Raw genomic sequence first — 26,268 nt, 5'->3', positions numbered from 1 at the left:
GTTGTGTGGGCACCCAAGCATCTAACCGCCGTCCCTGGACCCCTCTACCTGCTTCCTCTGCGATGCACCTCAGCCGCCTTCAGGCTGTGTAGGGCTTAGTAAACCACTTGCCAGTGAGGAGAGGGAGTTTCAGAGCCTGACGAGCATGCCCAGGCCACACAGCCAGGAGCCTGGCTCTGCCCAGCATAGCTGTCCCTACCCACCCCGGGCTCAACTCACGTCTGGACCGGTTTGCCCTTAGGTGGCCCTTGGTTAAGCACACACCCCCCCCCCCCCTTACTCTGGCTAGAAACCCCAAATCCCACCAGGTGAGCAGATAGAGAAGCTCCTAGAACATGGTAGTGTTCACTACACATGGGAGTCACTTCACTGAACCCGATGGCTGTGTGTGGAGAGGGGTGCCACTGGTGGGCCCATTTTCCAGATGAGGGAACTGAGGTTCAGAGAGGGCTTCTCAAACCCAGGGTCACCTGGCCAGAATGGCCAGCACTGTAGTTCAAAGCTTTGGGCCTGGCCCGATGGGAATGGAGAACTGGGGGTGTGGTGGGGGCGACATGATGTTCCAGGGGACTTGGGAAGCACCAGCAGCTGAACCCTCCTCCCCTGCCCCCACTCCCACAGAGTCGGATGGGGAAGTGGAGAGACCCATTTATTTAGTGACTCGTACAACCAACACATCTTGGCTTCGGGGCCCCATGGCAATCCCCACCCCCTGCCGAGGTGACCCTGAAGCCGGGTCACTGTGTGTGGAGTTGAGCTCAACTTTGTAGCTGGTATTCTTTCCTCCTCTGCAGCCTGGCTCTTGGCAGAGGCTCTGAGAAGGGGCCGCAGGGCGGGAAGAGCCGTGCGGTGCACCGCGTGGGTGTCCATGGGTTCCAACGACAGGGACAGAGCAGGTCCGGGGGAGGGGAGGACCCCTCTGACCCTTGGTTCCATGCAGGAATCCCAGGCTGGCCAGGCGGGGGCCACACAGGGCTCAGGACTGGTCCTGGGTGGGCGCTGGGGCCGCGTGACCTTCAGGGGGGGCCCTGGGCGGACGCCCCCTGCGGCCCGCCCCGCCACCCTTCTGCCGCTGCAGCACCCGCTCCACCTTCTCCTTGAAGCGCCGGTTCTTCTGCTTGATCTTGGCCAGCTCAGCCTTCCGTTTGGCCTCCAGGTCGGGGTCCTGGCATGGGGAACACCGGGAGGTGGCTGAGCTGGGCAATCGGCCTCCTGGAAACCCTCCCCCTCCCCCTGCCAGCTCAGCCCTCACCTTCCCCTCCAGGATCAGCTGCTTCCGCTTGTTGATCTCCTTCTTTTCATCAAAGTTGGCCGCCTCCAGTTTCTGGCGGGTGGGAAGGAGAGGCCGTCACGGGGGCCCTTGTCTCGAAGGGCGCCCCTGGGCCCCAAGGCCTCCGATACTCACAATCTCACACTCCCTCCGCACCACATTGACCTGCGTAAGGATCTGCAGCACCTTGGCCTCCTCCACCGAGAACTCCTCCAGCTTCTTCTCTGTAGGGGCGGGAGAGGGCAGACATGACACGGGGAGGGGTTCTGGCTTTGGAGTGAGCTCCTCATGCAGTGGGGCATGCAAGACTAGGCCATGTCAGATAAGGGTCAGGCGAGCAGGAGTGGGGATTGTAGACCAAAGGAAGATCGGCAGACTGTTCTTTTTTGTTGTCAGCAGCATTAGGAATTTGACTGGAAGTATTTTCTTTAAAAACACTGTCCTTTAGGAGTGCCTGCCTGGCTGGCTCGGTCGGAAGAGTGTGCGACTCCTGATCTTGGGGGTCCGGAGTTTGAGCCTCACGTTGGGTGTAGATGTGACTTAAACACTGTCCTCTAAAGGGCAGAGATTTCTGAGTTTTAGGACAGTCTGTGCAGTGATTATAGATTTCTTGGTCTGGGCTACAAATTAAATCGTCCCGGTGGGGGAAGAGAGGTGGTGTTAAACACATCCAGACCCTGTGCCTGGGGCCTCCGACTCATCCACAGGGACCATCCATGCACCCCAGTCTGAGAAACCTAAGTCCCTTCCCACCGGATGTGGCTTTCAGCTGCTGAGGACCACTGTGGGAAGCTTCTGTTTTGATAACTGGGCTAAAAGCCTTCATTTGGGATTGCATAGAAAGGAAAGTGCCGTTTAAGCCTGCTCACGTGAGCGGCTTAGCAGGTGTCTGAGGGGGTGAGTGGGCATCTGGCCCGGAGGCACCCGCCTCCCCCACTCCCATCCCTCTACTCACTGATCTGCTCCTCGATGGCATGTACCAGGTGGATGTCATACTGCGTCACCAGTGTGATGGCCTGTCCTTGCCGCCCTGCAAGGACGTGCCATAGTTACCTGCTGCATGCTAGGGGCCAACAAAGACAAGTTCTGGCCGCTAGGCAGCTCAGGGCTCCTCTTGATGGGAACAGAGTTAAGAGCTTGGTGAGCTGGTGAGGGCAAGTCCATCCCAGAGGAGACAGCGGGAGAGGCAGCTCTCCTGTCAGGCTGGCTTTACACGGGGGCCGGAGATACGGCCGACTTCCCTCTGGGGCGTGGCTACCAGGGAGTTATGTCGGCAATAAGCCTCGACGGGCCTTGGCCCAGATCTGTGCACGCTAGTTTCTCTATTCCTCATTTCTGTGAGGGTGACTGGTGCTGGAACAGCACTGACAGCTGATGAGGCCCGTGACCTTTGGAGCAGCATTCGTGTTACCTGTCGTTTGAGGAGGAAGTGGGCCCAGAGAGCTGATATGACCTGCCCAGGACCACAGGACAGGGGAGAATCTCGTAAGCCAGAGCACTCCCTGCCTTTGCTTTTGAAAGGATGATTCCTCCAACTTTTAAGCACTGCCTCTCACCTGCGGGCTATATCCCCACATCTTCTCGACCAGCCCGTGACTTTGGTTTCTTATGGTGTGGGCAGGTTGGAAGGACAGTTGTCCAAGGGCCACCCGCCCCGTCCACTTACCTGCACGGGCTGTCCGCCCGACGCGGTGTATATAGATCTTCGGGAGCCCGGGGGTGTTGTGGTTGATAACCACTTGCACTGTGGGAATGTCCAGGCCCCTGTCCACACGTGGAAACCAAGATGGGGACTCACCCAAGGTCACACAGCTGTGAAGTTGGGGCTGCCCCAGTTCTTGCCCAAGGTCAGCCCTCTCTCTGGTCCCTCTGTGGGGGTGTCACTGGGCCTGCACATGGGAAGGAAGACCCCGGGGCCACTCACCGGGAGGCCACGTCTGTTGCAATCAGGATCCTATAGATGCTGGACTTGAATTTGGCCAGGGCAGCAAAGCGTTCTTTCTGGTGCCAAGTTGGGGAGAGAATTGGGGGTCAGGCAGCATCTCAGCAAGCGTTTGAGGACTTACTGTGTGAGGCCTGGGACAGGGTGGAGTCTAGGACAGTCCCACCCTCACAGGGCTCACCCATGAGACGGCCACACCGAGGCAAAAGGGTGGCAGGAAGTATTCTAGGCAGAAGGAAGAGCCTGGGCAAAGGCCCTGAGGCTGGGACGAGTCTCCAGGGCAAGGCTGGGGGTGGGGTGGGGGTCTCGGGGGCGGCCTGATCCCACACCTGTTTCATCATGGAATGCAGAGCCACGGTGGGGAAGTTGAATTTACGCAGCATCATGCACAGGATCTGGCAGGTCCTGGTGGGAAAGACACACTGTCAGCCCCTGCAGAGCCAGGGCCTCGGGAAGGCACTCTTGCCCCGGCACCCCCAAGACCACAAGTAGGCGACCCTGCACGGCTGGTAAAAGAGAAGCAGGGGTGAGGGGTATCCTGCCTGCTGACGTCCTCTCTGCCGACCCCTTCCCTGGCCTAAACCAATGAGAGCCGGCCCTACATCCAGACTTTTCTGGTAGCCAATACATTCTTGGAGGGCAGCAGCCAATTAGGAGGTCTCCTTGATGTGATGTAGACTGCGTGATCTACTCTGGCTCATGCTTGAATAGCCTACAGTCTCCTGACAATCTCCTCGGGAGCTTCAAAGGATTCTGAAGGCCTCTGTGACTGTAGAGAGGACAGCCCTGAGTACTGGAGCTGATATGCCAGGCCTTAGTGACACCCCTAGACACAGAGGAGAGGCTGCTCCAAGGCCTTCCCAGCCGCTGCAGGGGTTTTCCGGGGAGGGCCAGAGGCCCCTAGACCTTTTGGTTAAGAGCAGGTCTGAGAAGCCCTAAATCCTGGCTCCACCTTCACGAGGGGAGATCTCGGCAAACTGCTTGACCTCTCTGGGCCTCCTGGAGCAAATCCTCTGAAATCTCTGGTCTGAGCAGAGGCCCTGGAGTGTCAAGACGGGCTGTGTGCCTCATACCTCTCGGGCCTTCAGAAAGAGCTATGGGAGGAGATCTGGGGGGAGGAGAGGGGCAGACCTGCCCATGCTCACTTGCACGTGTTGGTGAAGATGATGATGGACCAGTCCTCGTGCTCATCCTGGAAGTTCTGAATCAGGTGGACCAGATAGGCATCCTTGACCTTCTCAGGCACCAACAGGTAGCGCTGGTCCAGCTGTTCCACCGTACGCACCCTGGGGATGGGTGGACTCAGTTTCCCCTACTGCCGAACGGAGCCAATGCCCCACACCATCCGTGGGCAATAACCTCTGCTGAGTGTGACCCCCAACCCTATGCCTTGCCTGCCCTGCCCCCTGGAACCTGGCTGTGGACTCACGGGGCCTGAGCCTCCCAGAAGAAGGGCTGGTTGGTGGCCAGACCCTGAAGCTCTCTGAGCGTGTCAGTCAGTGTGGCGCTGAAGAGCAGCGTCTGTCTGCGAGTGGGCACGGCTGCCAGGATGGTCTCCAGGTCCGCAGTGAAGTCGGTGCAGCCCTGTTCCAACAGCCGGTCGGCCTCATCCATCACCTGCAGCACAGGCGGCGGGGGGCAGGGAGTAGTGGATCTGGGGTGAGGGCACCGGCCAGGGCCTGATCACGTGCCCAGCCTGGCCTGCCTCCCACACGCCTCCTGCCCAGCCTTGGACGGGGGCCCTGAAACATTCTCCCTCCGGTTCTCAGACATCTGCACCCTCAACCATCTCAGCTCCTCAGAGAGGCCCTGTCCCCAACCACCCTGGCCAGTCCCCTTCTTGTTGATCCCTCAGCTGTCCTAATCACCCCTTTCCTAATGCTCTACTGGATGGCCTGTGAGACACATGTCCTAAATGGATGAATCAGCGCCCCAGACCGACTCACCAGGAAGCGGATCTTCTTTATGCTGAAAGTGTTGGAGCTACGGAGGTGGTCAGCCAGGCGCCCTGGTGTGGCGATGACCACATGTGGCTTCCGGGACAGCTCTAGGGCCTGGGCCACCATGTCTGCAGGTGGAATATGAGAGGTGGGTCTGGGCAGGGGGGGTCTGAGGCTGCAGGGGTCCCCTACCCAGAGCCTCCCTGGGCCCCCTGTACCCATGCCGCCGACAATGATGCAGTCTTTCAGGCCCAAAGGCTTCCCCAGGACCCGGAACTGCTCTGCAATCTGGTAGGCCAGCTCCCTGTGGATGTGAAGGGGCCAGGCTGGGTTAGATGGGGGTTCTGTGCCTGCTTCCCATTCCCATGTGTATGTCTCAGACCTCCCAACTGGTCCTCCCCTGCTCACACACCCACCATAGCTCCCAGTGCCCTTGGGATAAAGGCTCGGAAACTGTACACTGGAACCCTGTTGTGGACCCTGCCCTCTCACCAAGCTGAGACCCACAACACCCCACGGCCCTTCTCCCTCCAGTCCCACCCAAACTGGCCTCTCCTCTTCAGCAGTGGCCTCGACACCACAGTCACCGAAGCCTGAAACCTAAGCGTCAGTCCCCTCTTCCCTGGGACTGGTCAATGTCCAAGTCCCCTCCTCTCTACCCCATCTCTGCCCGGGCCTCTCCCTGGCCCACGTGCCCACTTCCTATCCTCCATCTTGCCCTGTTCTGCTCACATACCCATAGAATTGATTCTAACTCGGGGCGCCTGGGTGGCGCAGTCGGTTAAGCGTCCGACTTCAGCCAGGTCACGATCTCGCAGTCCGGGAGTTCGAGCCCCGCGTCAGGCTCTGGGCTGATGGCTCAGAGCCTGGAGCCAGTTTTCCGATTCTGTGTCTCCCTCTCTCTCTGCCCCTCCCTTGTTCATGCTCTGTCTCTCTCTGTCCCAAAAATAAATAAACGTTGAAAAAAAAAATTTAAAAAAAAGAATTGATTCTAACTCTCTTCCTGGCATTCTGGGCTTGTCTCAAGTTGTCTCTCATAGGCCAACTTGCTCCCTGCCTCTCTCACACCTCTGCACAAATGCACTATAGCAGTTCCCTCTGCCTATAGAATATCCTTCCCCAAACTTGTCCCTTTAAGGCACCCCACGAATGAAGTCTTCCTCCACTGTCCCTTCCCCAGACCACACCCTCACAGCATGCAGTGCCTACCTCTCCTACAGACTGTTACAGGACTTACCAAGTCAGCTTCCATATTTGTTGGCCCAAGAACAGGAGATGTGTCTATATCCTAGGCTATAAGACTACTGATAGCTCCTGTCCAGCCACTTGCTGTGAGACAAGCCCTGTACTCAGCCCTCTTCCTTGTTAAGGATAAGGATAACACTTATCCTTGTTAATTCTGCACCTCCCGTGAGAGGCGGGCATGATTTCTGTCTCCATTTTAAACACAGGGAAAGCACGCTAAGAGAGGTAAAGGTGCTGGTCCAAGAGAACACAGATGGTTAACTCACCCAGGAAGCCTGTGGGGTGCTCACCTGGTGGGTGTCAGGACAAGGCAGAAGATGCCATAGGGATCCTCAGACAGCTTCTGCAAGATGGGCAGGACAAATGCTGCTGTCTTGCCACTGCCTGTCTTGGCACAGCCCAAGCAGTCTCGACCTGGGTAGAGAGCGAACTGGCATTAACACACCCCAGGTGTAGACAAATGTTCCATCGGGCAGAGCGTGCAATAGTCAATGTTTAATGAGCAGTTACCATGTGCCCACACTGGCCCATGCCATTTACATCCTAGGCATCCTGACAAATCCTAGGAGGGTGAGACTATTACTGTTCCCATTGAATAGAAAGGGAAAACGAGTCTCAGAAATGTGCCCAGGACACACAGCCAGTGAGTAGCAGGCTGGACTGGAATCTACATCCACCTGACCTAAGATGCCACTACTTACGATCTCATTTTGACCCCCTCACAGAGCATCTGAGTTTGGGAAAACCTGAATGCCCTCATCCAATTTGCATCCTAAGGCCCCCTACTTATTCCTTCATTTGTGTTTATTTAATCCCTCCACTCGTCACTTCCTACGGTTTCCTAAGGGCATCTCTTTAATGGCAAACTGGGTTGGGCCGTTAGAGTGGGGAGCAGAGTATTCACCGGACCAGAGTTCTGCATTTACTAGCAATCTTGACAACCTCAGAGTCCATTTGTAAAATTAAGACGGTACCGCAACCAAATTTTCCCAGCAGTATCGATTCATCCTGTGCTCTGAGGTCACGAAAGTTTCTGAGATTACATCACTTGTGTATGGACACACGGGGAGTGAACTGTGCAGCCCGAACGCCAACACCGTCCAGTCTACCTTTGGGATCCAAGCTCGCCGGTAACTACGTCCAAGCTTATCCCTCCACTCGCGGAACTGGCGCGAGCAAAGGCTGCGAGAAGGAAAGGGAGCCGATAGGAGTGGGGAGGTTTCCTGGGGAAGAGGCGGGGCCACACTTACCCTCCAGGATGGCGGGGATGCAGCCGAGCTGTACAGGCGTGGGTTGCTTCAAACCCAGCTGCCGACATTGTTCCACGAGCCACGATGACAGCCCCAGCGAAGCGAAGCCGGCCATCCTCCCCGCCAGCTCCGGGTGAACCACTCGCGTGAGCTGCGCTTTCCGGCGCGAACCGATGACGTCACGGACACCTTATAGTTTATTGGATAGTCTGCCGCGTCGTCCCACCCCCTCTAGCTCACTCTGCCATTCCCAGCCTCGACCACATGCTTACTATGTTTCCCCGAGTCCCACTGGCTCGTGCGATCAAGTCAAACTACAATTCCCGAGATGCCCTGCGGATCGCACGTGCGACTCCCGTCCTTTAACCCCCGTTTAAGTCTCCCATTGGCTCATTTCCAGGCCGGAACGAGTAGACTCCATTTCCCAGAGCGCTTTGCAGCGAATCCCTGCTTCCGTCCGACGTGTCCCTCCGGAAGGGGAACGACTGGGACCGCGGCGATATGGCGCCTCCGGCTCCGGTCTCGGCCTCTGGCGGCTCCGGGGAAGTGGACGAGCTGTTCGACGTGAAGAATGCCTTCTACATTGGCAGCTACCAGCAGTGCATTAACGAGGCTCAGCGGGTGAAGGTGCGGCCGCTTGGAGGCGAGGGGAAGGTGGCGGCGAAAGCCGCTTCCTGGTGGCCACTGGTCGCGCCCTGATTTTAAAAAATCTTCCTTCTTCTCGCGGCATCCCCCCACCCCCACCCCCGCCACGTATCTCTTCAGAGCGCTGTGAGGAATTACCCTTTTCTTATGACAAAACTCAAAGCCGTGACAGTTTGTGATACTTCTCACTCCGAGAGCTTGCTCTGCGCCATGGAAGGCATTTGAGTAAGGGAGGCGTTTGTACTACTGTAATAATAATAATAGTAGTAGTAATTTTCATTTGGGGAGGGCCCACGTGTGCCACCATACCCTCGTTACTCGTGAAGCAGGGACGGTTGTTTGTTGTCATTTTGGAAGGCTAGCACCGCCGCTCGAGAGAGAAATGTTTTCCCCGACTTTGCCTGCCCCACCAGCCTGGTTATATCTCCCCGTACTTGCCCATTCATTCTTTCATTCCTCATTGAGCTTCCCAATGGGTCGAGGCGGTGTATTCGTGCTGGGCTCAAAGCAGTGACAACACCCCGAGGTCTCTTGGAAAGCTCAGGCTCCCAGGGGGGACAGTGGCTGAGCAAATAAACAAGAAGTCAGGGGGTGGTGTGATGGATAGTGATGGAAATGAGGTTGGCCTTTCGAGAGCTAGAAAATAGCCTTGTCAGGCAGGGCCCAGCCTGACAGGTCCTTTAGCAGGAACTTTTAGGGAGGGACACGGACGTTACAGACACTTTGAGAGTGAACCGTTGGCGAATCTTTAAGAGCAGTGAACTTGACAGGGTCATGCCTGCCCTCATGGTTGTTAACCTTAAAAAGAAAACTCATCTATTTTACAGGCAAAATGAGTTTATTGGGGATTAAGGGAGAATTGCAGTTTGGGACGTGTAACCTATGGCAAAACCGTAGGCATGTCCAGAGATCAAAGGAGAGGACTGCTTTTTCACAGAGGAAAGGGGGGAGTTGAGAGGGGCTGTTATAAACAGAAAATCCTTTGGAGTAAACTGGGAGCTTGAAGTGTAGTGGCTTTTCATTGCCTGAGTTGTGACAGTCTCTTCTTGGCTAGGCAGTTACCCCGGGAGGAGATCTTTTGTTCTCCTGTGGGGGTACTAAAGTGTAGTCTTCTTGGGGGGGGGGGGGAATCATGGTACCTCTCTTTTGCTGGGGTCTGCTTTTGACTTGGAATGTCAGGGCTTGAGAGCGCCCCCTTCTGGCCTCGTGGTTCTCTTTTCAACGGAGTCTTTCTTTTTTTTATTTAAACTTGTACACGGCCTAGTGTTCCAAAGAGATTAAACAAGTAAAGAAGTGAGTGAATATGTAATAACAGCTTGAGCGCTTAAGGGGGCAAGGTGAGGTAGAGAGTGCTGAGCGAAGGGCGCCTGGCTGACTCGGTCAGAAGAACATGCAACTCTTGATCTCAGGGTTCTGAGTTCAAGCCCCACGTTGGGTGTAGAGATGATTTAAAAAAAAAAAAAAATATATATATATATATATATATATATATATATATATATATATATAAACTTAAAAAAAACCTACATACACCTCTCTTAAAAAAAACCAGTGCTGAGTTGGAAAATGGTGGGGAGGAGGCTGCTCCAGGTGGGAGTGGTCCGGGAAGCCCCTGGTGGCCTGTCAGCCTCACTGACGGTCATTGGAACCTGAGACTTAACCTCGAGAAGCATCTAACCCCCTAAATTGCGGCAAAGGTGCCGAGGCAGAGATGAGTGCCGTGTAGTCAAAGCATAAAAGGCCGGTGTAGCGGAAGTGGGGTGAGCGAGGGGGAGGATGGAGAATGGAGTGGGCAGGGGGACAGGAAGGGCCCTGGGAGCCACAGTTGGGGTTTGGGTTTTATTCTGAAGCTGTGGGAGGCCTTTGGCGCACCAAGCAAAGGAATGGCAGAGCTCTTCACTGAGGCCGCCAGAGGCTTGGGAGGAATTTGGACTTTGAAGGAGGGAAGGCTTCCTTTTTCCTGCTTCTGACCGTTGACCTCTGACGGTATACCTGGTTTCCTCGACATTCATCTGTATATCGGGGACAACGCCCGAAATGGGCTTCAGGAAGCGGTTACGTGTGAAATAACACTTGTTTGATTATATTCATTTTTTGGCGTTGCCATGACGAATGGCCACAAAGGCTTGCAACAAAACAAATGCATTATCTCTCGGTCGGTTTCTGCAGGTGGGAAGTTCTCCGTGGCCTGCACCAGGCTAAAATCAAGGTGTTGGCCAGGCTCTGTCTTTTCTGGAGGTCCTAGGGGCGCATATGCTTTCAGACTCATTCAGGTTGCTAGCTCTGAGCCCCGGGGTCAGCCTTAGTCCACAGAGGCTCCTCTCCAGTCCTCAACCTTGCATGTGGTCTCTCCACGTCAGAACCAGCCACAGAATCCTTCTCACACTTGGGCTTGCTTGGATTTCTCCTGCTGCTGCATTATTTCTGTCTATTCTCTGCTATTAAAGTTCTTGCCATTAAGATTCTGTGATTAGGCTGGGCCCTCCCCCGTAACCCGGCATACTCTTCCCATTTTAGGGTCCATAACCTTTGTGAGGTCCCTTTTGTGACATGCAAGCTGTTCACAGATTCCAGGGCCTGGTACGGACTTCGCTGGGCCGGGGCCGGGGGTGGGGGTGTCCCTTATTCGACTCACCACCACAGTTGTGTGCCCGCCTCCTTGCTGGGTAGTATAGACGGTAAGAAGACTGAGACAGACCCGTGCTCAGCCTCTGGCCCTGTTACGACTCTCTGCAGCCAGGGCTGAGTCGCTGTACCTCTCTGCGCCTGTTTCCCTGTCTGTCCAATGGGAACGATGACACCTGTCTCACTAGGGTCACTGTGAAATTCAGTGTCACACTCATGCTCTGCTGTCTGGCTCCTCTCGTGCGTCTGTTCTGCTTACATCACAGCAATACGTTCTTTTGAGTCTTCTCGTGTCATAACGTGCAAACTTTCCGTCGCTGCTGAAAGGGAGGACCAGTGTGACCTCCTGTACTAAGGGAATGACTGAAAACAAGAGGTGACGGTCACTGCGGGTGGAGGCAGGCCGCAGCCCAGCCTCTGAGCCAGGGAGCCGCTTCCTTTTTGGGGACGTGGGAAACACGCACTGGCCCGAAACTATGACATTCTCCCTGATGCATCCAGAATGGGAATACTGTCCCCACTGGGCCATTTGATGTGGTCCATGGGCCACCTAAACCCTCTTGGGCAGCCTATGCTGAGTTGAACGGTATCCCCCAAAAGATATGTTCACCCAGAACCTGTGAATGTGACTCATTTGGGAAAAAGATCATGGCAGGTATAATTCCATAAAGGATCTCTAGATGAGATCATCTGGGATTTAGGATAAGCCTTTGATGGGAGCATGTTCCTGCTGACACCTTGACTTTGAACTTCTAGCCTCCAGGACCTTGAGAGAATAATTGTGTTATTTCAGGCCACCCAGTTTATGGCAGTTCATTACAGGTGACCCCAAGCTCTGCCAGCTCTGAGGTGGCCCCAGGTAGAACACGTGGTGGGTCACTGCCCTTATAGATGTAGTGATTAGATGTAGTGCTGTGTCGCCATTAAGACTTTCCCTTATCTGTCAGACATTGCTTTTGTTTGTTCGTTCGTTTGTTTTAATAAAGCTTATTTGTGTTTGAGAGAGAGAGAGCAGGGGAGGAACAGAGAGAGAGGGAGAGAAAGATCCCAAGCAGGCTGTGTGCCATTACCACAGAGCCCCAACGCAGGGCTCGGACCCACGAACTGTGAGATCGTGACCTGAGCTGAAATTGAGAGTTGGACACTTAACCGGCTGAGCCACCCGGGTGCCCCGTCAGACATTTTTTTTTTTTTTTTTTTTTGTTAATGTTTATTTTTGAGAGACAGAGACAGAGCATGAGCGGGGGAGGGGCAGAGAGAGAGGGAGACACAGAATCCGAAGCAGGCTCCGGGCTCTGAGCCGTCAGCACAGAGCCCGACGCGGGGCTCGAACCCACGAACCCGTGAGATCGTGACCTGAACCGAGGTCTGATGCTTAACCAGCTGAGCCACCTAGGTGCTCCTCTGTCAGACATTTCTTAAGTGCCTGCAAGATAATAGGTACTGCCCAGGTGTTGGGGACAGAGCAGTGAAGACAGCCTCAAGAAGCTGAAGGTCCAGTGTGACCATACTGACAGTAGCCCCCACCCCATCCCTGGCCCCCCGATGGCACTCATCCTCAGGCCTGGCTGCGCCTCTGAGCCGTCTGAGAGTGGTGAGCGGCCACTCGAGCTGGCCATCACTGGTGGTTATGGGCCTCCTGGCTTTGTTCTCAGGTCATTCTGACGAGCTATCCCCAAGCAGGAAACAGCTGAGAAGCATTTGTTCAGAAAGATGCCATTTTTGTTTCTTTAGACCTGGAGGTCTGCCCAGCCCTCCGCACACGGCTTCTGCCCAGGTCCTGTGAGCCTTCTTCTTTTCCTGGCTCTGGTCGGCCTCCCCATAACTTCGTCGCCTGGCTGGGGACACAGTCCCAGAGCGACCACTGTGTGATGTCACCTCCCCAGCTCTGCGGTAGTGGGGCTGAGGGGCATGGCCCAGGCTGGACACCGATGTCACTGCACCAGGACAGCCCAGCTGAGCTCTCCTAGAGAGGCCCTCTGAGTGAAGCAAACCTTTGTTTCTTCTCTTTTGCGTGTTTAAAGAGGGTTTTGGGACAAAAACAAGACAGGAACATGCCCCATAGAAATATTTGCTACAAAAAAATAAAGTCCCCTTTGCACATCTCCTGGGTCTCATCAGTTCTGCAGAATCACCCGTCCACCTCTGGATGGGAACCCTCGTGGGCCTGTTTTCTCTACTTTTACAAACCCAGGCACTAGGGCCTTTCCCCCCAACATCTTGGACCACGTGTACCATCGAGCAACTTCTGTCTCAATCTGCTGCACCCTGGGGGCCCCTGTCGGTATGAGTGGCCATGTGTCCCGCGGTTAAAGGTGTGGGCTCCACCCTGGCCCCTTGCTGTGCAGAGGGAGTGGGTGCTCCACTTTCCCTCACCTGGACGAACAGGGGTGAGGATTGAGCCCCTTCCTGGGGTGGTGGTCGTGTGGGACAAGATCAGGGCTGGGACTCAGGCCTGGAATCCACTGGAGACGCTGCCTGCTCTTGGCCTCTACTGAAGACCTGTCTGGCACCCAACTCCCAAGTGTCCTGACCTGCCTCTGTTTCCTCAGCCATCAAGCCCAGCGAGAGACGTGGAAAGGGATGTCTTTCTGTACAGAGCATACCTTGCACAGGTGAGCGCAGGCCGTGACCTCCGGTGTCCCAGGGACAGGAGAGGAACAGAGTCCTGGGGGGAGGGGGGTTGTGGCAGACAGAGGATGGCAGGGGCAGTTGCTGTGGCCTCCACAAGTAGGTGGCCATTTCCCAAGGTTATAGGCTCACCAGGCCGGGGGCCAGGGTAGTGATTTCTCCCTTTTCTTTCTTTTTTTTTTCTTTTTCTGTTACATAATCAGATTTCATTTGTTCGGTACAGCTTCGGGTTTGCAGAATAATCAAGTAGATAGTAAAGAGAATCCCACATGCCCACCCCCACCCCAGGGCCCACAGGCAGCCAGCCTCCCTTGTCCCTTGCCCCCCCGCCTTGGATTGTGGCACATGGCTTCACAGCTGCCTCTACCTCACATCAGGCCTTCAGTGGTTTCCTGGGTCTGTTCATATCTTTCCCTCTGTGGAGTGTTCTGGGGCCTGATGGGACCTCCGCCCTCCTGTTGGCCAAGACCCCCCCCCCACCCCTTGACCTTGAGGGTGAACGGTGTGTGTGGCCCCCAGCAGAGGGGCTGCCCCGGTGTACCTTGGAATCTCCCTGGGATGTATACCTGCATTAAAAAAAAAAAAAAAAAACACCTCTACGTGGACGCAAAAACATTAAAACTACCTGGAAAGGAGTGTGATGAAAAATGGACCCCTGACTCCAGTTCCCCTCCCAGCAGTGATCATCACCACCAGTTCTGAGTGTCAGCAGGGAGAGGTATATGTCCCAGTTTATAGAAGTGCATGCCCAGACCCCCTGCCCCTGGGCGACGCGTTTCCCACCCCCCGCCCAGAGCTGGCAGGGCCCTCACCCTGTCACCTCAGCACCGGGGGCTGGACAGTGAGCAGCCGGGGTCTTCGGCTAGAGTGGTGGGCATTGTGGCCTGACAGGTGACAAGGGACACTGTATTGGCTCCAAGCAGCTGCTGTGGCAGGGCCAGCACCTGGTAGGCTAAGGGGTCCCTGGGGGTGGTGGGTGCTGGTTCCAGGTGTTGGGGCTCTGCCAGGGTGATGCTAGAGCCCTGCAAAGCTCTCATGTGTTCCTGGGGACTGAGGTGTAGACCCCGCAGGGAGAGCGGGCCAAGCTGATGGTGTGCTTGTCTTCACTGCAGAGGAAGTACGGTGTGGTCCTAGACGAGATCAAGCCCTCCTCAGCCCCCGAGCTCCAGGCCGTGCGCATGTTCGCTGAGTACCTGGCCAACGACAGCCAGAGGTGAGGACGGGGGCGGGTGCTGGGGGGCGTCTCTCCCCACCTCCTCACCTCCCTGAACCTCAGTGAAAGCATATTCCTACCCCGCTTGGGCATTTGCCTGAGCCATTCCGTCCGTTGCTGGCAGGATGCTTGCCCAGGTGCTTGGGTCTGCCTCTGCCTCGGCTCTGCAGGGGGGAGCCGTGTGGCCCCGCCTCTCCCTTGCGTGGAGCACCAGCATGACCCGGCAGGCTCCGTGGCTCCTCTGCACTTCCGTTCCCCGCCCCCCCCCCCCCCAGGAATGGTTGGTTTTGAGGCCCCCTCGGATCAGGAAGGTAAAGTGCTCCCCAGGGGGCGCCTGAGATAGGGCAGCAGCCTAGCCCATGACATGGAGACCCTCTGCTCTGTGGGTCTTCCCCTGCCCCGTTGCCCGGCCCCGAGACCACCACCACCCTGGAGCATCCCGCATAGCGGCAAGGAGCTTCAGAGAAGGGCCTTTCCCAACCTCTGCCCGATGGAACTTCTTAGCCAGGACCTGATTGTGACCTTGTTGATGGCCATGCTACTCTCATAGGCCCGAGTCTTTGGGTCCCCGGCATGGGCGAGACCATCTGCTGTGACCCCCACCACTGCTCTTACAGAAGACAGCGTTCTGTGTCCCGTGTTCTGATTGGGCTCCTTCGCCCTTGAAGCGGGAGGCTCGGGGGGATTTACTTGTCGGCAGTGACCGCTGAATGGGGCCCCCAGGTTCTGACCCCCAGAACCCGTGAATGGAGCATCGTGGGAAATGAGTTATTTGCAAATAGAACTAGTCAAGGGTCTTGAGAGCATCCTGGATATGGGGTGGACCCTGAATCCAGGGACTGGTGTCCTCATAAGAGACCGGAGAGAAGATGGAGAAGATACAGAGGAGAAGGCCGTGTGAAGAGGGAGGTGGAATCGGGGTGACACAGAAGCCAAGGGATGCCAAGGACGGTGGGCAGCCAGGAGAGAGGCCCGGGATGGATTTGCCCTCAGAGGCCTCAGAGGGAGCCGTCCCTGCCCACACTCGGCTATCGGACTTCTTCCTTCCAGAACTGTGAGAGTCCGTCTCTGTTGTCTTCATCCCCCCGGCTTGTGGTGCCTTGTGACGGCAGCCCCAGGACAGCAAGACAGGCGGCTCCCTGAGCCTATCATGTCTCCCTCCGCACCTCATGAGCCGGATGACGGGCGCCATTCTCCTTTCAGAAGAGGAGGGGACTCTGGGGCCCTGTCGGAGCAGGGCCTCAGGAAGACAGTGGTTCAGGCTGCGTCCATCCTGGCAGCGCAAACTGCTGCCCCTTAGCCCAGCAAGCAGGCTGTGGAGAAAGCACCAGAACCAGAAGGTTAACAATGGTTTGTCAGGGTAACAGCGTCAGGACACTGACGTCACAGTAACAGCATGCAGCGTGTCTCCTCTCGGTGCCACGAACCAGGCAGGAGATTTCACGCGGTGGCCTTGAGGGCTCCACACCAACTCTGTATCGCACCCTGTATGCGGTTCAGGTGTGCAGAGCGGGACATAGTCTCTGATTTGAAGTCGTGTGCCTGTCGGGCACCTGGCATGTCACCATCTCCAGGGGCCCTCAGACACAGATCCTTGACCAGTAGCCGCCCCCGCAGCCCGCGTGACACGCACACATTTGCGGGGATCCCGTGGACCCTGGACAGCAGCTTTTGTCCGGCAGCGACTCGGGGCCTGGCCCTGCTTCCCTTCTCTTGTCCACTGCTCAGCGTCCTTTTGAAACGAGGGGTCTCGACTGTTTTCTGTAAGCAGATCATGGCTCGGGTGTCCTGTGGCCTGTGGGGGAACTGGCTGATCCTCGGCTAAGCCTTGACCCCAGCCCGGCTCCCAGTCCGTCATGTTGCCCACCTGCCAAGTGCAGCCGGCCTCACTGAAGAGGCAGCGACGTCACTGGTGTGAGATTCGTCTGTGTCGCTTCCAGTCTCCATGAAGCCACCTCTGGCGAGTCAGCCTGTCCCTCCATGTCCAGGGGTGGTGTGGACACTACAGCCCCCCAACTCTGAGGGCCAGGAGAGCCGTAGGCTTTGGCGGTCATTTGTGCTGCTTTGTGGACATGGCCCGTCCTGCAGCACGTCCCCTCACCAGGCCTGAAACCACCCAGCCTCAGTTTCTGTGTGAGGGTGAGAAGTGCCTTATGGGAAGGCGGTGAGGCTGGCACCCAGTGGGGCTCACCGGAGACACTTGCAGCTCTTGTGTTCCCCTGGGGGCCTGACTCCGCCTCTCTGGACCCGTCTGCTCCTGCGGGGGCTGAGGCTGCTGCCCACCCCTGCCTGCAGGCCCTAAACAGCCTTGTGTTATAGGGACTCGATTGTTGCCGAGCTGGACCGGGAGATGAGCAGGAGCGTGGATGTGACCAACACCACCTTCTTGCTGATGGCCGCCTCCATCTACTTCCATGACCAGAACCCGGATGCAGCCCTGCGTGCCCTGCACCAGGGGGACAGCCTCGAGTGGTGAGTGTCCACCCTGTCCCCGGGGGAAGGCCTGGAGGCCTGAGCGGCCCCTCTGGGCTCCAGGCGACTCGAGGCCTTGTTGGCGTTGTCATGGGAACGGTGGGGGGCTGCCCTGAGAGACTGGTGGGGCCCAGGCTTCCCATTCAGGCAGCAGCTCCTGTTCTCGGTCCAGGAGACACTCCTTTCTGCACGACTGGACTGCTGTTCCCAAGGACACGGCTCCTGGGACTGGAAACCCTCTGTCCCCGATGGCAGAGTAGAAAGCACCTTTGTTTCTGCCTGTGGTTTCTATACCCCCACCCCCACATGAAGCCTTTGTGTTCTTGGGCCCTGGGCCCTGGCCTTTCCTTGCCCTCCCCAGGTTCCCCCAGGCCCTCCCCTGAGGCTGGCCCACCGTTCGGGGCACTCCAGGGCTGGGGTGCTGAAGCCCCTTGCAGCGCGCAGCCGCCCCCCCCCCCCCCCCCGCCCCGGGGGTGACTCTGGGCCAGCATCGCGTCCAGGCTGCTGTGTCCGGTGCTCTGGCCCAGAGGGAGCAACAGCCGTCCTCTGTAAACTCTGCTGCCTGCTGTCCCTCTGTTGGTTGGTCCCCACACATTCATTTTGTGTCTGTTTACATCCCCCGTCAGTCCAGAAAGGGATTCACGGCGGCTTAGAAGTAGGTCCGGCGCACGGCCTACAAGGCAGCGGGCTCTGCACTTGTTCCTCAGACTCCTGCAGAGGCTGAGCTGGCTGTTGGGTCACGAGCTGGGGGGAAAAGGTGGGAACAAGTGTCTACGTAGGTCATCAGTGGGCACAGCTGTCAGGCAGAGGGAAGCCGTGGGTGCGGGAACAGAGGGGGTAAGAGCCGCCCCCCCCGCAGCACCTTTGTGACCGAACTCACGCCCTGCTCTGGGGGCCGACCCTGCGCTTGGCTGCTCAGCTTGCTCTCTGGGCTCCTGGCATCTGGCAGTTGTCAGGGTCGCCTTTACACCAGGAGTGGGGTGCGGACATGGCGTCTAGCCTTAGGATAGTCAGAGCCGGACACCTTGGGACCCGGCGAGAGCTCCAGCCCCGAGCGGACTCGGTGGTGAAATGTGGGAGCCAGGGCCCCAGGGAGCGGTGAGAGGCTTGGCCCAGCGTGCAGTGTCTGGGTCTGAGTCCGGTTCTGCCCAGCGTCGCCCTCTGCGAGGCAGGGCCGGTGGCCTGAGCTCTCCTGGGAATGTTCCCGGAGGTGGCGCCCACACGGAGTGAGCCCCGCAGTAGCGTGGCAAGGGTGCCTCCTGACTGCCCGCTGTGTCCCGCAGCATGGCCATGACCGTGCAGATCCTGCTGAAGCTGGACCGCCTGGACCTCGCCCGGTAAGCCTCTGTTTGGCCCCACCTGGGGCTCTTAGGGCTGTCTGAGCAGCGGGCCAGGCCACATCGGGACCCCGTGCTCTCGAGAAGCCAGGCCTCCGCCTGCTGGGGACGCTTAGCATGGGGACCCTCCCTGCGCCCTTCCCGAGGCCCAGAGTATTAGTGCTGTGATCGCTTCTCCTAGTACTTAATTCTAGTCTATTGTGGCGATTCACTGTCATCTACTTGCCCACCCCTGCAGGATGTTGCCTGGGACGAGGGGTGGAGCTGTCCGTGCCTCAGTTTCCTTATGTGACGTGGGAAGTGGGATCTGCAGAGTTGGGGTGGGCTTCACAAGTATGCGGTGGGGGCTGTCGGGCCAGAGCCGGGAGCCAGCACCAGTGTGTGCCTCGCGAGCAAGCGGCGCGGGGGGCTCCCTCCCACCCTTCCTGTGTCCCCAGGAAGGAGCTGAAGAAAATGCAGGACCAGGACGAGGATGCTACCCTCACCCAGCTGGCTACGGCATGGGTCAATCTGGCTGTGGTGAGCCCCTGGGCCGTGTTGGAGGATTGGGGGGAGCATCAGAGAGCTGGGAGGTATCCCCTGCCTGCAGTGCTGGCCGCTCCCGTGGGGAGAATGCCGGTGTGGGGTTCTGCGGACACATCGGATCTCTGCTTCCTTTGGAGCCAGGGCCCGTCCCCCAGGAGAGCCCCCACCCCTTGCACATTTCATTTCCCACTTTGTTCATCCCGTTCCCGTTCCCGGCTCCTCCTAGCCGAGTGGCTTAGCCAGAGCCAGAGCGGATGAGCTGGGAGGCTCTGGAACCAGACCTGGTGTACTGACTGGGCCACCCTGGCAGTGTGGCCTCCTCGTGGGGCTGACCCGGGGCTTGGCTCCTGCTCAGCTTGCCCTCTGGGCTTTTGGCATTGGGCAGTTGCCAGTGTCCCCCCCCTACCTTCCCCTCCACCCAGCCCCTCCCTCCCTCCCGCATGTCTGCCCCCATCTCTTGGCAATGGCCTCTTTTCAGGCTTTTGGCGCTGGGCTTCCTTTCTCTGAGCCATTTTTGTATGGGTTTCTTAAAATGTGTTCCCCGGGGCGCCTGGGTGGCGCAGTCGGTTAAGCGTCCGACTTCAGCCAGGTCACGATCTCACGGTCCGTGAGTTCGAGCCCCGCGTCAGGCTCAGGGCTGATGGCTCAGAGCCTGAAGCCTGTTTCGGATTCTGTGTCTCCCTCTCTCTCTGCCCCTCCCCCGTTCATGCTCTGTCTCTCTCTGTCCCAAAAATAAATAAACGTTGAAAAAAAAAATTAAAAAAAAAAAAAATGTGTTCCCCATCCTCGTGCGCCTGCACTGCCCTTGGGGGCCTGAGGCCTCACCCAGGCCGCTTTCCAACATCTGTCCAGTTCAGTAGGGTGAACCCTGCCCACTCTTTGTGCCAGCTTGGTGGTGTTTCCACAAGCACATCTTGGTCTCAGGCTCCCCCACGAAAGTGCTGCTGCGTCTTTCACAGGCAGACAGAACCTGAGTGGTTGGGGTCAGGACTGCCGGTGACAGAGAGGGGCCGCCCGTACCGGGATCACCTCGGCGAAGTGCTGGCATCCTGCTCTAGGAGGGAGCGGGCAGCGGTCGGGCCGGGAGGCAGGGTGACGAGCCAGTGGTGTTGGAACTGTCCCTGCAGGGTGGTGACAAGCTGCAGGATGCCTACTACATCTTCCAGGAGATGGCTGACAAGTGCTCATCCACCCTGCTGCTGCTCAACGGGCAGGCGGCCTGCCACATGGCCCAGGGCCGCTGGGAGGCCGCCGAAGGCGTGCTGCAGGAGGCACTGGACAAGGTACATCGGGCCCAGCCCACACCCCGGCTCCTGGTGCAGGCGGCGCGGGGCTCGGGCTTTTTCGGAGGCACGCTGGGCCAGAGGGAGACCCCGGGGGCCTGTGCAATGTTCACGTGGGATTGTATTTTAATGCCAGGTCAGCTAAAAATTGGGATCGCAACTGAAAACGTTGATTCTCTTTTCTCTCGGAAATGCGAGGGATCCCATCAGCTTGGGCTTCCGCTGGCTTGAGCGGAGCAAACGTTCTCTCTGTCGCCTTGACTACCTGGTCTGGGGGCCTCGACGTGATTGTCACCTGAGCCTGTACTTGAAAGAGACACCTGCCGTTTATCACCAAGGGGAGAACAGGCCGCAGACTGGGAGACGTTGCCTGGCCTGTCCTCGTCTAGAAGAGGGACCAAGGGCACTGTCCTCTCAGGGTAGCCCCAGCTGTCTTCTCCCAGCCAGTATCGGAGGTCGTGTGTTGTTTTTATAATCAGTAGAAACATCCATTTTTTTTTCCACCTTTGGAAAACATTTTCTTTTTAATTAAAAAATTTGTTCATGTTTAGTTTTGAGAGGGAGACAGAGTGTGAGTAGAGAGAGGGAGACACAGGAGCTGTCAGCACAGAGCCCGAGGCGGGGCTCGAACTCACAAACCGTGAGATCATGACCTGAGCTGAAGTCGGCCGCTCAACCGACTGAGCCGCCCAGGCACCCCTGGAAAACATTTCTTGATATAACGAGAAATGGACACCGGTAGGAGGCCTTCTCTCCTTTATCTCTGGGAGGAGCTGAGTTACCATCAGAAGGCTATGTGCAGATCAGGGACGGGCGTCAGGTGCTCCTCGGGCCGCACATGCGGAGCTCCTGGCCCTGCCCCCTGCCCTGTGCCTGCGCGGGTCCCCACGCCTCCTTGACAGGGTCTGACTATAGTAGCTGGACTTCTGTATGCAGTTAGGGCTAGTCAGGAAGGCCTGGCCTGGTGGGGCGTCTCTGCCCCAGAAGGAGAGGGCAGTAGGGTCCCCAGTCAAATGACACCCATCTGTCCTCGTTCTCTGAGACACCAGCTGGGCTGGCTTGCTGCCCCGTGGCCCTGACCCCCTGATGGCCATAGGTCTTCCATGGCATCGCTCATCCCTGTGCCTGTGGGCCACCCCATGCTTCTGACCGTTTTCCCCATTCCTTTTGGAATGTCGCTCCTGTGAGCTCGTGTTGTCGTCCCCCATTAAAGCAGCGAGGCGACTAAGGCCAAGAGAAGGGGAGTTTCCCCAAAGAAGGGCAGCCACGGAGTGGAGCCCGGTCTGTGCGGGAGGCTGGGGTCCTCGAGCCCACAGCACTGTGTGTCCGAGTTGCCGTGTCTCTGCTCCATGTGCCCCTCAGGGTTCCCTGCGGTGTCCCTGCCTCAGAGCCACCAGGGGCTCCGTCTGGGGTTCCTGGCCAAGGGGGTCCTGGGCCAGTTCCCAGGGTTCCCTCTGCCTTGGAGCCCAGCGTGGGCGGGTGGGGTGAGGTCAGCCGCTTGGATGTTCTGGTAATTTTCCCGGCAGCTTCTTGCCGAGGCCCCCGGAGAGCAGGAGGCACGGGTGGGGTCTGCCCCGGGTCTTAGACCTCATTTTTACAGCAAGAGGGACAGCTTGGCTCTGAGGGTGTGGACACTGTCTTGGCCTGGGCTCTGTTACTTTGAGATTGCTATGGTAAACACACCCGTTCCACAAGCAATAAGCCACGGGGCTCTGTCCCATCCTAGTCTGCAAGATGAGACAGCAGGCACAGAGGGGAAGCCGCTGTTTCAGGGAGGCAGGGAGGGGCTGGGGCTCTCTCGCCACCATGCTGCCTCCTAGGCAGAAAGGAGGGCCTCGAGGTCACTGCCTTGCAGGGTGGCCAGTGGGTGCACTTTGGGTCTTGCAGCACCCCCTGCCCCGCCTCTGAGGGTGTGACCTTGTGTGGGTCGCGTCTTCACCCTGGGACAGTGGAAGGCATCCTTCTGCCTCATATGGGGCCAGGCCGGCTGAGTTGGAGGCCTGGGGGAGCTGACCCTGCTCGCCTGGTGTCCCCCATGTTTGCAGGACAGTGGCCACCCGGAGACACTGATCAACCTCATCGTCCTGTCACAGCACCTGGGCAAGCCCCCTGAGGTAGGACCTTCCGGGGCAGGGGATGTTTTCTGGCCCCCGCGGTGACAGCCTGAAGTGAGCAGGGCTCTGTGATGTGGCCCCCGCTCCAGATGAAGCTCAGGATCTCGGGCAGAAACCCATTCCTTTGGAGGGGGTCACTTGCCATCAGCCTGAGGGGCCCTGGGAAGTTGGTGTTGGTGGTGCACCCCTAGGGTCGTACCTTGGCCAGGGTTATAGGGCCGCTGCTCCCATGGGCCCTACAAACTAGTGGGCTGTGGCTCAGAGGGTGAGCCGAGCTGGGACCCCCACCTGTGCCACCTCTGGGTGGGGGGTGGGCAAAAGAACAGAGGAAAGGGGCCCAGGGGAACAATTCCTGTGAGCCCACCTTGTTGGAGGGCAGGGAGGGTGGGAGGACTGACTGGCCCAGTTGGCCAGGGGCCCTCCCAGGGTTTCCTGTCAGTCACCCATCCCTTGTGGAAGGGCCCCCAGAGCTAGGGCAGTGCAGCACAGACAGGACGACTCTCACTCACCCCAGAAATAGCATGGACCCCTGGTCTCGGGAAGACAGATGCCCCCGCCCTGTGCAGTCAGGGCTAGGCCCAGGGAGGTGGGGTGAGGCTGGGGGCAAGGGGTCTGCCTAGGGTCCAGGTTCCATTACCAAGATCTCTGGGGTTTCTCTGTACGGTGTGCCCAGAACAAACCCACCTCCCCTCCTAACCCTGTCCCGCCTGACCTGCCCTGTGCTCCTCCTGGCCCTCCGCCCTCTTCTGGGGCCTGGGTCCCTGGTCCCTTCCAGTCTCCTCACCCTGAACTCGGTGGCACATCCTCCAGCTGTGTGCTAAGCCTGGGCTCTGTGCCAGGCGCTGTTCCAGGTGGTCCCCCCGCCCCTGCCCCGCCCCTGATGGTCCTCTGTCAGCCTGATTTCAGGGTGGGGTGATAGAGGTAATGGGAGACCACGGCTCTTGCTTGGTGTCAGCTGGGAGGTCCCCACCCCACCCCTCCCCTTGCCCTGTGTGTGAGAGCCACTTGGGGGGCCCCTAAGCACCTAACCTCACCTCACCTCTCCTGCAGGTGACAAACCGCTACCTGTCCCAGCTGAAGGATGCACACAGGTCCCACCCTTTCATCAAGGAGTACCAGGCCAAGGTGAGCCCAAGCTGGCGGTGTGTCCCAGATCCCCAGACCCCCTCAGGCTGGGCCAGGGAAGGCCCGTGACTGGGGTCCCAACTCATGTTCTCTCTGTTTCTCTTTCTGCGCCCATCATTCGCAATCCACGTTGAAGGAGAATGACTTTGACCGGCTGGTGCTGCAGTACGCTCCCAGCGCCTGAGGCTGGCCCCAGACGCGGTTCCCGGGCCGTGGCACAGCGAGGCCAGGCATTGCACCCACCCTGCTGGGCACCCATCCTCGTGTTCTCTCACGTTTTCTGGCCAGAAGCTTAGCCTGGCCCCATTTTGTCAATAAATGTCTCCACCACAGGTATACCCCCCCGATCCATGTTTGCTCTGCCACTTTGGGAGGGACATGTGGGAACCATGGCTCGAAAGGGACGGTCTTGGGCACTGTCACCCAGGGTTTTTCCTGGGAGCGGAGCCCTGGAGACCAGGGTCTGCGAGCAGCAGGTGCGCACCCCTTGAACAGCCACCCTGTGATGCTGAGCTACAAGTGGCACAGCCGTGTCTCCCAAGCTCACTTGGCATCCAGGGAAACTGAGGTACAGGGTGGTCACAGCCATTACGAGGGGCATTCTGGGCTCAAAACCAGTATCCCGGTGTCGTCTGTAGGTGGTGAGGGAGGTAGGAAGTGCCCCGGCCTCAGTTCAGCCACATGGGGAGGGTATGTGCAGGGAGCAAATACCTCCCCCCCCCCACAACCCCACCCAACCATCTGCTGCCCTGTGGGGAGTCCTCAGCCGGGACTGAGACCTGCTGCTGCTGGGGCTGTGGGCGTGGGAGGGCACAGTGGCTGAGGCACCGAGCTCTCTACCTGGAGAGAGAAATCCATGGTGAGCACCCCTCCATAAGAGAAAGCCAGGGAATTAGCTGGAATCTCCTATCTAGAGAGAGGGAGGTAGGCAAGCAGGGGAGTGGTGTTGGCTGGGCCTCTTAGATGAGGTCACCATTGAGCTGTATCCACCCAAACAGCTGGAAGGAGCTGCCAGGCCAGGTTCCCGGGGGACCAGCATTCATTCAAGGCCGCCTGAACAGCCCATGCAGAGTCCCCGGAGGCCGCGCTGGGCTCTGCGAGCTGGACGGGGCTTTGTGCTCTTTGTCCCTAGGTCAGTGTCTGGGCCTCTCCAGGAAGAAGATAAGATACTGGGTTGCCAGAGTCTGGCCTCATCTACCTCAGAGGTGGTGCTTGGTTGCCAGGACGGGACGTAGAGCTCGGGATCCCCAGCGGCAGGGCCCACCCTTGTCCCGTCCCTGCCTGGTGAGGAGCTCAGCAGGGGAGGGAAGTGACAGAAGAATCCCCGGGCAGAGGCATCTGTCAGGGGTGGGGAGGGATGGCCTGGGGATGAGCTCCTCGGGCGAGAAGAGGCCTTGCCGTCAGGTGGAACAGGGAAGGGGACCCTTAGCAGCCCCTTGTCAGGTCTCAGTTGCCAGCACCAGGAGCCACCTTTCATTTCTGCCCCGCCCCACCCGTTGGTGGCCTTCCAGCTGGTCCCGCCAAGATGAAACTCTACACATCTGGGACTGGGCTGGTGGGCGGGGGCGCCTCTCCCATTACTGATGGCTGCCATGGTGACCAGATAGTGCTGGGTGGGAGGGCGGGGGTGGGGGACTTGGAACATCCAGGGCTGCACCACAGGCCCATCAGGGCCCTGGGGACACGTATAGTTTTCTGAGCATCCCTGAGTCCTCCTCTGCCTGCTGGGCAAGCTGCAGCATTAATCATGTCTCTGGCCTCCAGCTGGGCCTTAATACTTGACCAAACCAGGCAGGCCTCATACCTCCCACAGGCTGGGCCTGTCTCTTCCTGGTCTGATGGGCGGGACGGACCCCTGCCCACACAGAGTGCATGGTCAGGAATAATGAGTAGGAGGTACAGTGAGCAGACTAACAAAAAGATTGATGGGAAAGTCAAGGGTGCACCGAGCAGGTGACATTTGTAGGTGAAGTCTGAAGGAAGTTACGATCCCTGCTAGCGCCTGGGGGAATAACATTCTAGGCAGCGGGAATAACCAGTTGCAAAGGCCCTCAGGCTGGACTGTAGGGTGGGGGGAGGGGTCCTAGAGGCACAGTGAGGTGGCCAGTGTAGCAAATGGGAGCAAGATGGAAAGCAGAGCATGAGGGTAGGTTGAGTCCCAGCGAGAAGCTGGCTTTTTACTCTGCATGATGGAAGCCATGGAAGGCTGTGAGCAGAGGGAGGACAGCAAGCAGGCTCCTTCTGGTATCTGTGTGGGATAAGCAGGAAGCCAGGATACCAGGCAGGAGCCACTAGGGGGGTTCAGGGCCACAGGAGGCTGTGCATGTACAGAGAGGTGACTGAATTCGTAAACATTCAGGGCCAACTGAATGTGTTGCTCAACTGGACGAAGGTTGAAGAGGAGAGACGTGCGCCTCCTCAGTCCTCTCTGTTTTCACCCATGCACCTGAAGGTCAGGTCAGGCCTCCCACAGGGCCCACACTGATTGTTGGCGCTCTACATCTTAAAGGCTTTGGGAAGAGGTCCAACGTGGGAGGGAAAGCAGAACACAGGAATGTGGGAGCCCTGGAGGGTTGTCAGTGTCAGGGAAGGTGATATCCCCAACAGGTGACCTCGATCATGGCCACCGGGGGCTTCAGGCACAGGGCCTG

General features: G+C 58.0%; 2 protein-coding genes across 3 annotated transcripts; one reads left to right on the top strand and one right to left on the bottom strand.

Annotated features, from left to right (window-relative positions):
* Positions 1–634: 634 nt before the first annotated feature.
* Positions 635–7,814, bottom strand: DDX49 (DEAD-box helicase 49). 2 transcript variants are annotated; one of them, XM_043587120.1, is made up of 13 exons: positions 7,648–7,814; positions 6,688–6,811; positions 5,371–5,456; positions 5,159–5,280; positions 4,642–4,829; positions 4,358–4,498; positions 3,542–3,617; positions 3,195–3,271; positions 2,937–3,034; positions 2,226–2,300; positions 1,406–1,494; positions 1,253–1,324; positions 635–1,165 (listed from the first exon to the last, which is right to left on the bottom strand). In XM_043587120.1, exons 1-13 carry the CDS (start codon positions 7,760–7,762, stop codon positions 977–979), a joined length of 1,452 nt encoding a protein of 483 aa, XP_043443055.1. In that variant the 5' UTR covers positions 7,763–7,814; the 3' UTR covers positions 635–976. The 2 variants fall into 2 exon arrangements, with proteins under 2 accessions (XP_043443055.1, XP_043443054.1); XM_043587119.1 differs by having other exon boundaries at positions 637–1,165; positions 5,159–5,456; positions 7,648–7,811.
* Positions 7,815–8,090: 276 nt separating this feature from the next.
* On the top strand, positions 8,091–23,953 carry COPE (COPI coat complex subunit epsilon). The gene is made up of 10 exons (XM_043587125.1): positions 8,091–8,274; positions 13,470–13,532; positions 14,661–14,761; positions 17,081–17,233; positions 18,517–18,570; positions 19,008–19,089; positions 20,223–20,378; positions 22,424–22,492; positions 23,543–23,617; positions 23,754–23,953. The coding sequence occupies exons 1-10, from the start codon at positions 8,149–8,151 to the stop codon at positions 23,799–23,801; spliced, it is 927 nt and encodes a 308-aa protein (XP_043443060.1). The 5' UTR covers positions 8,091–8,148; the 3' UTR covers positions 23,802–23,953.
* Positions 23,954–26,268: the final 2,315 nt, after the last annotated feature.

This window comes from Prionailurus bengalensis, chromosome A2 (assembly GCF_016509475.1).
Source record: "Prionailurus bengalensis isolate Pbe53 chromosome A2, Fcat_Pben_1.1_paternal_pri, whole genome shotgun sequence".
In the NCBI taxonomy this organism is placed as follows: Eukaryota; Metazoa; Chordata; class Mammalia; order Carnivora; family Felidae; genus Prionailurus; species Prionailurus bengalensis.
The sequence above is the reverse complement of the archived record's forward strand: the minus strand, read 5'-3'. Positions and strand labels throughout refer to the sequence as shown.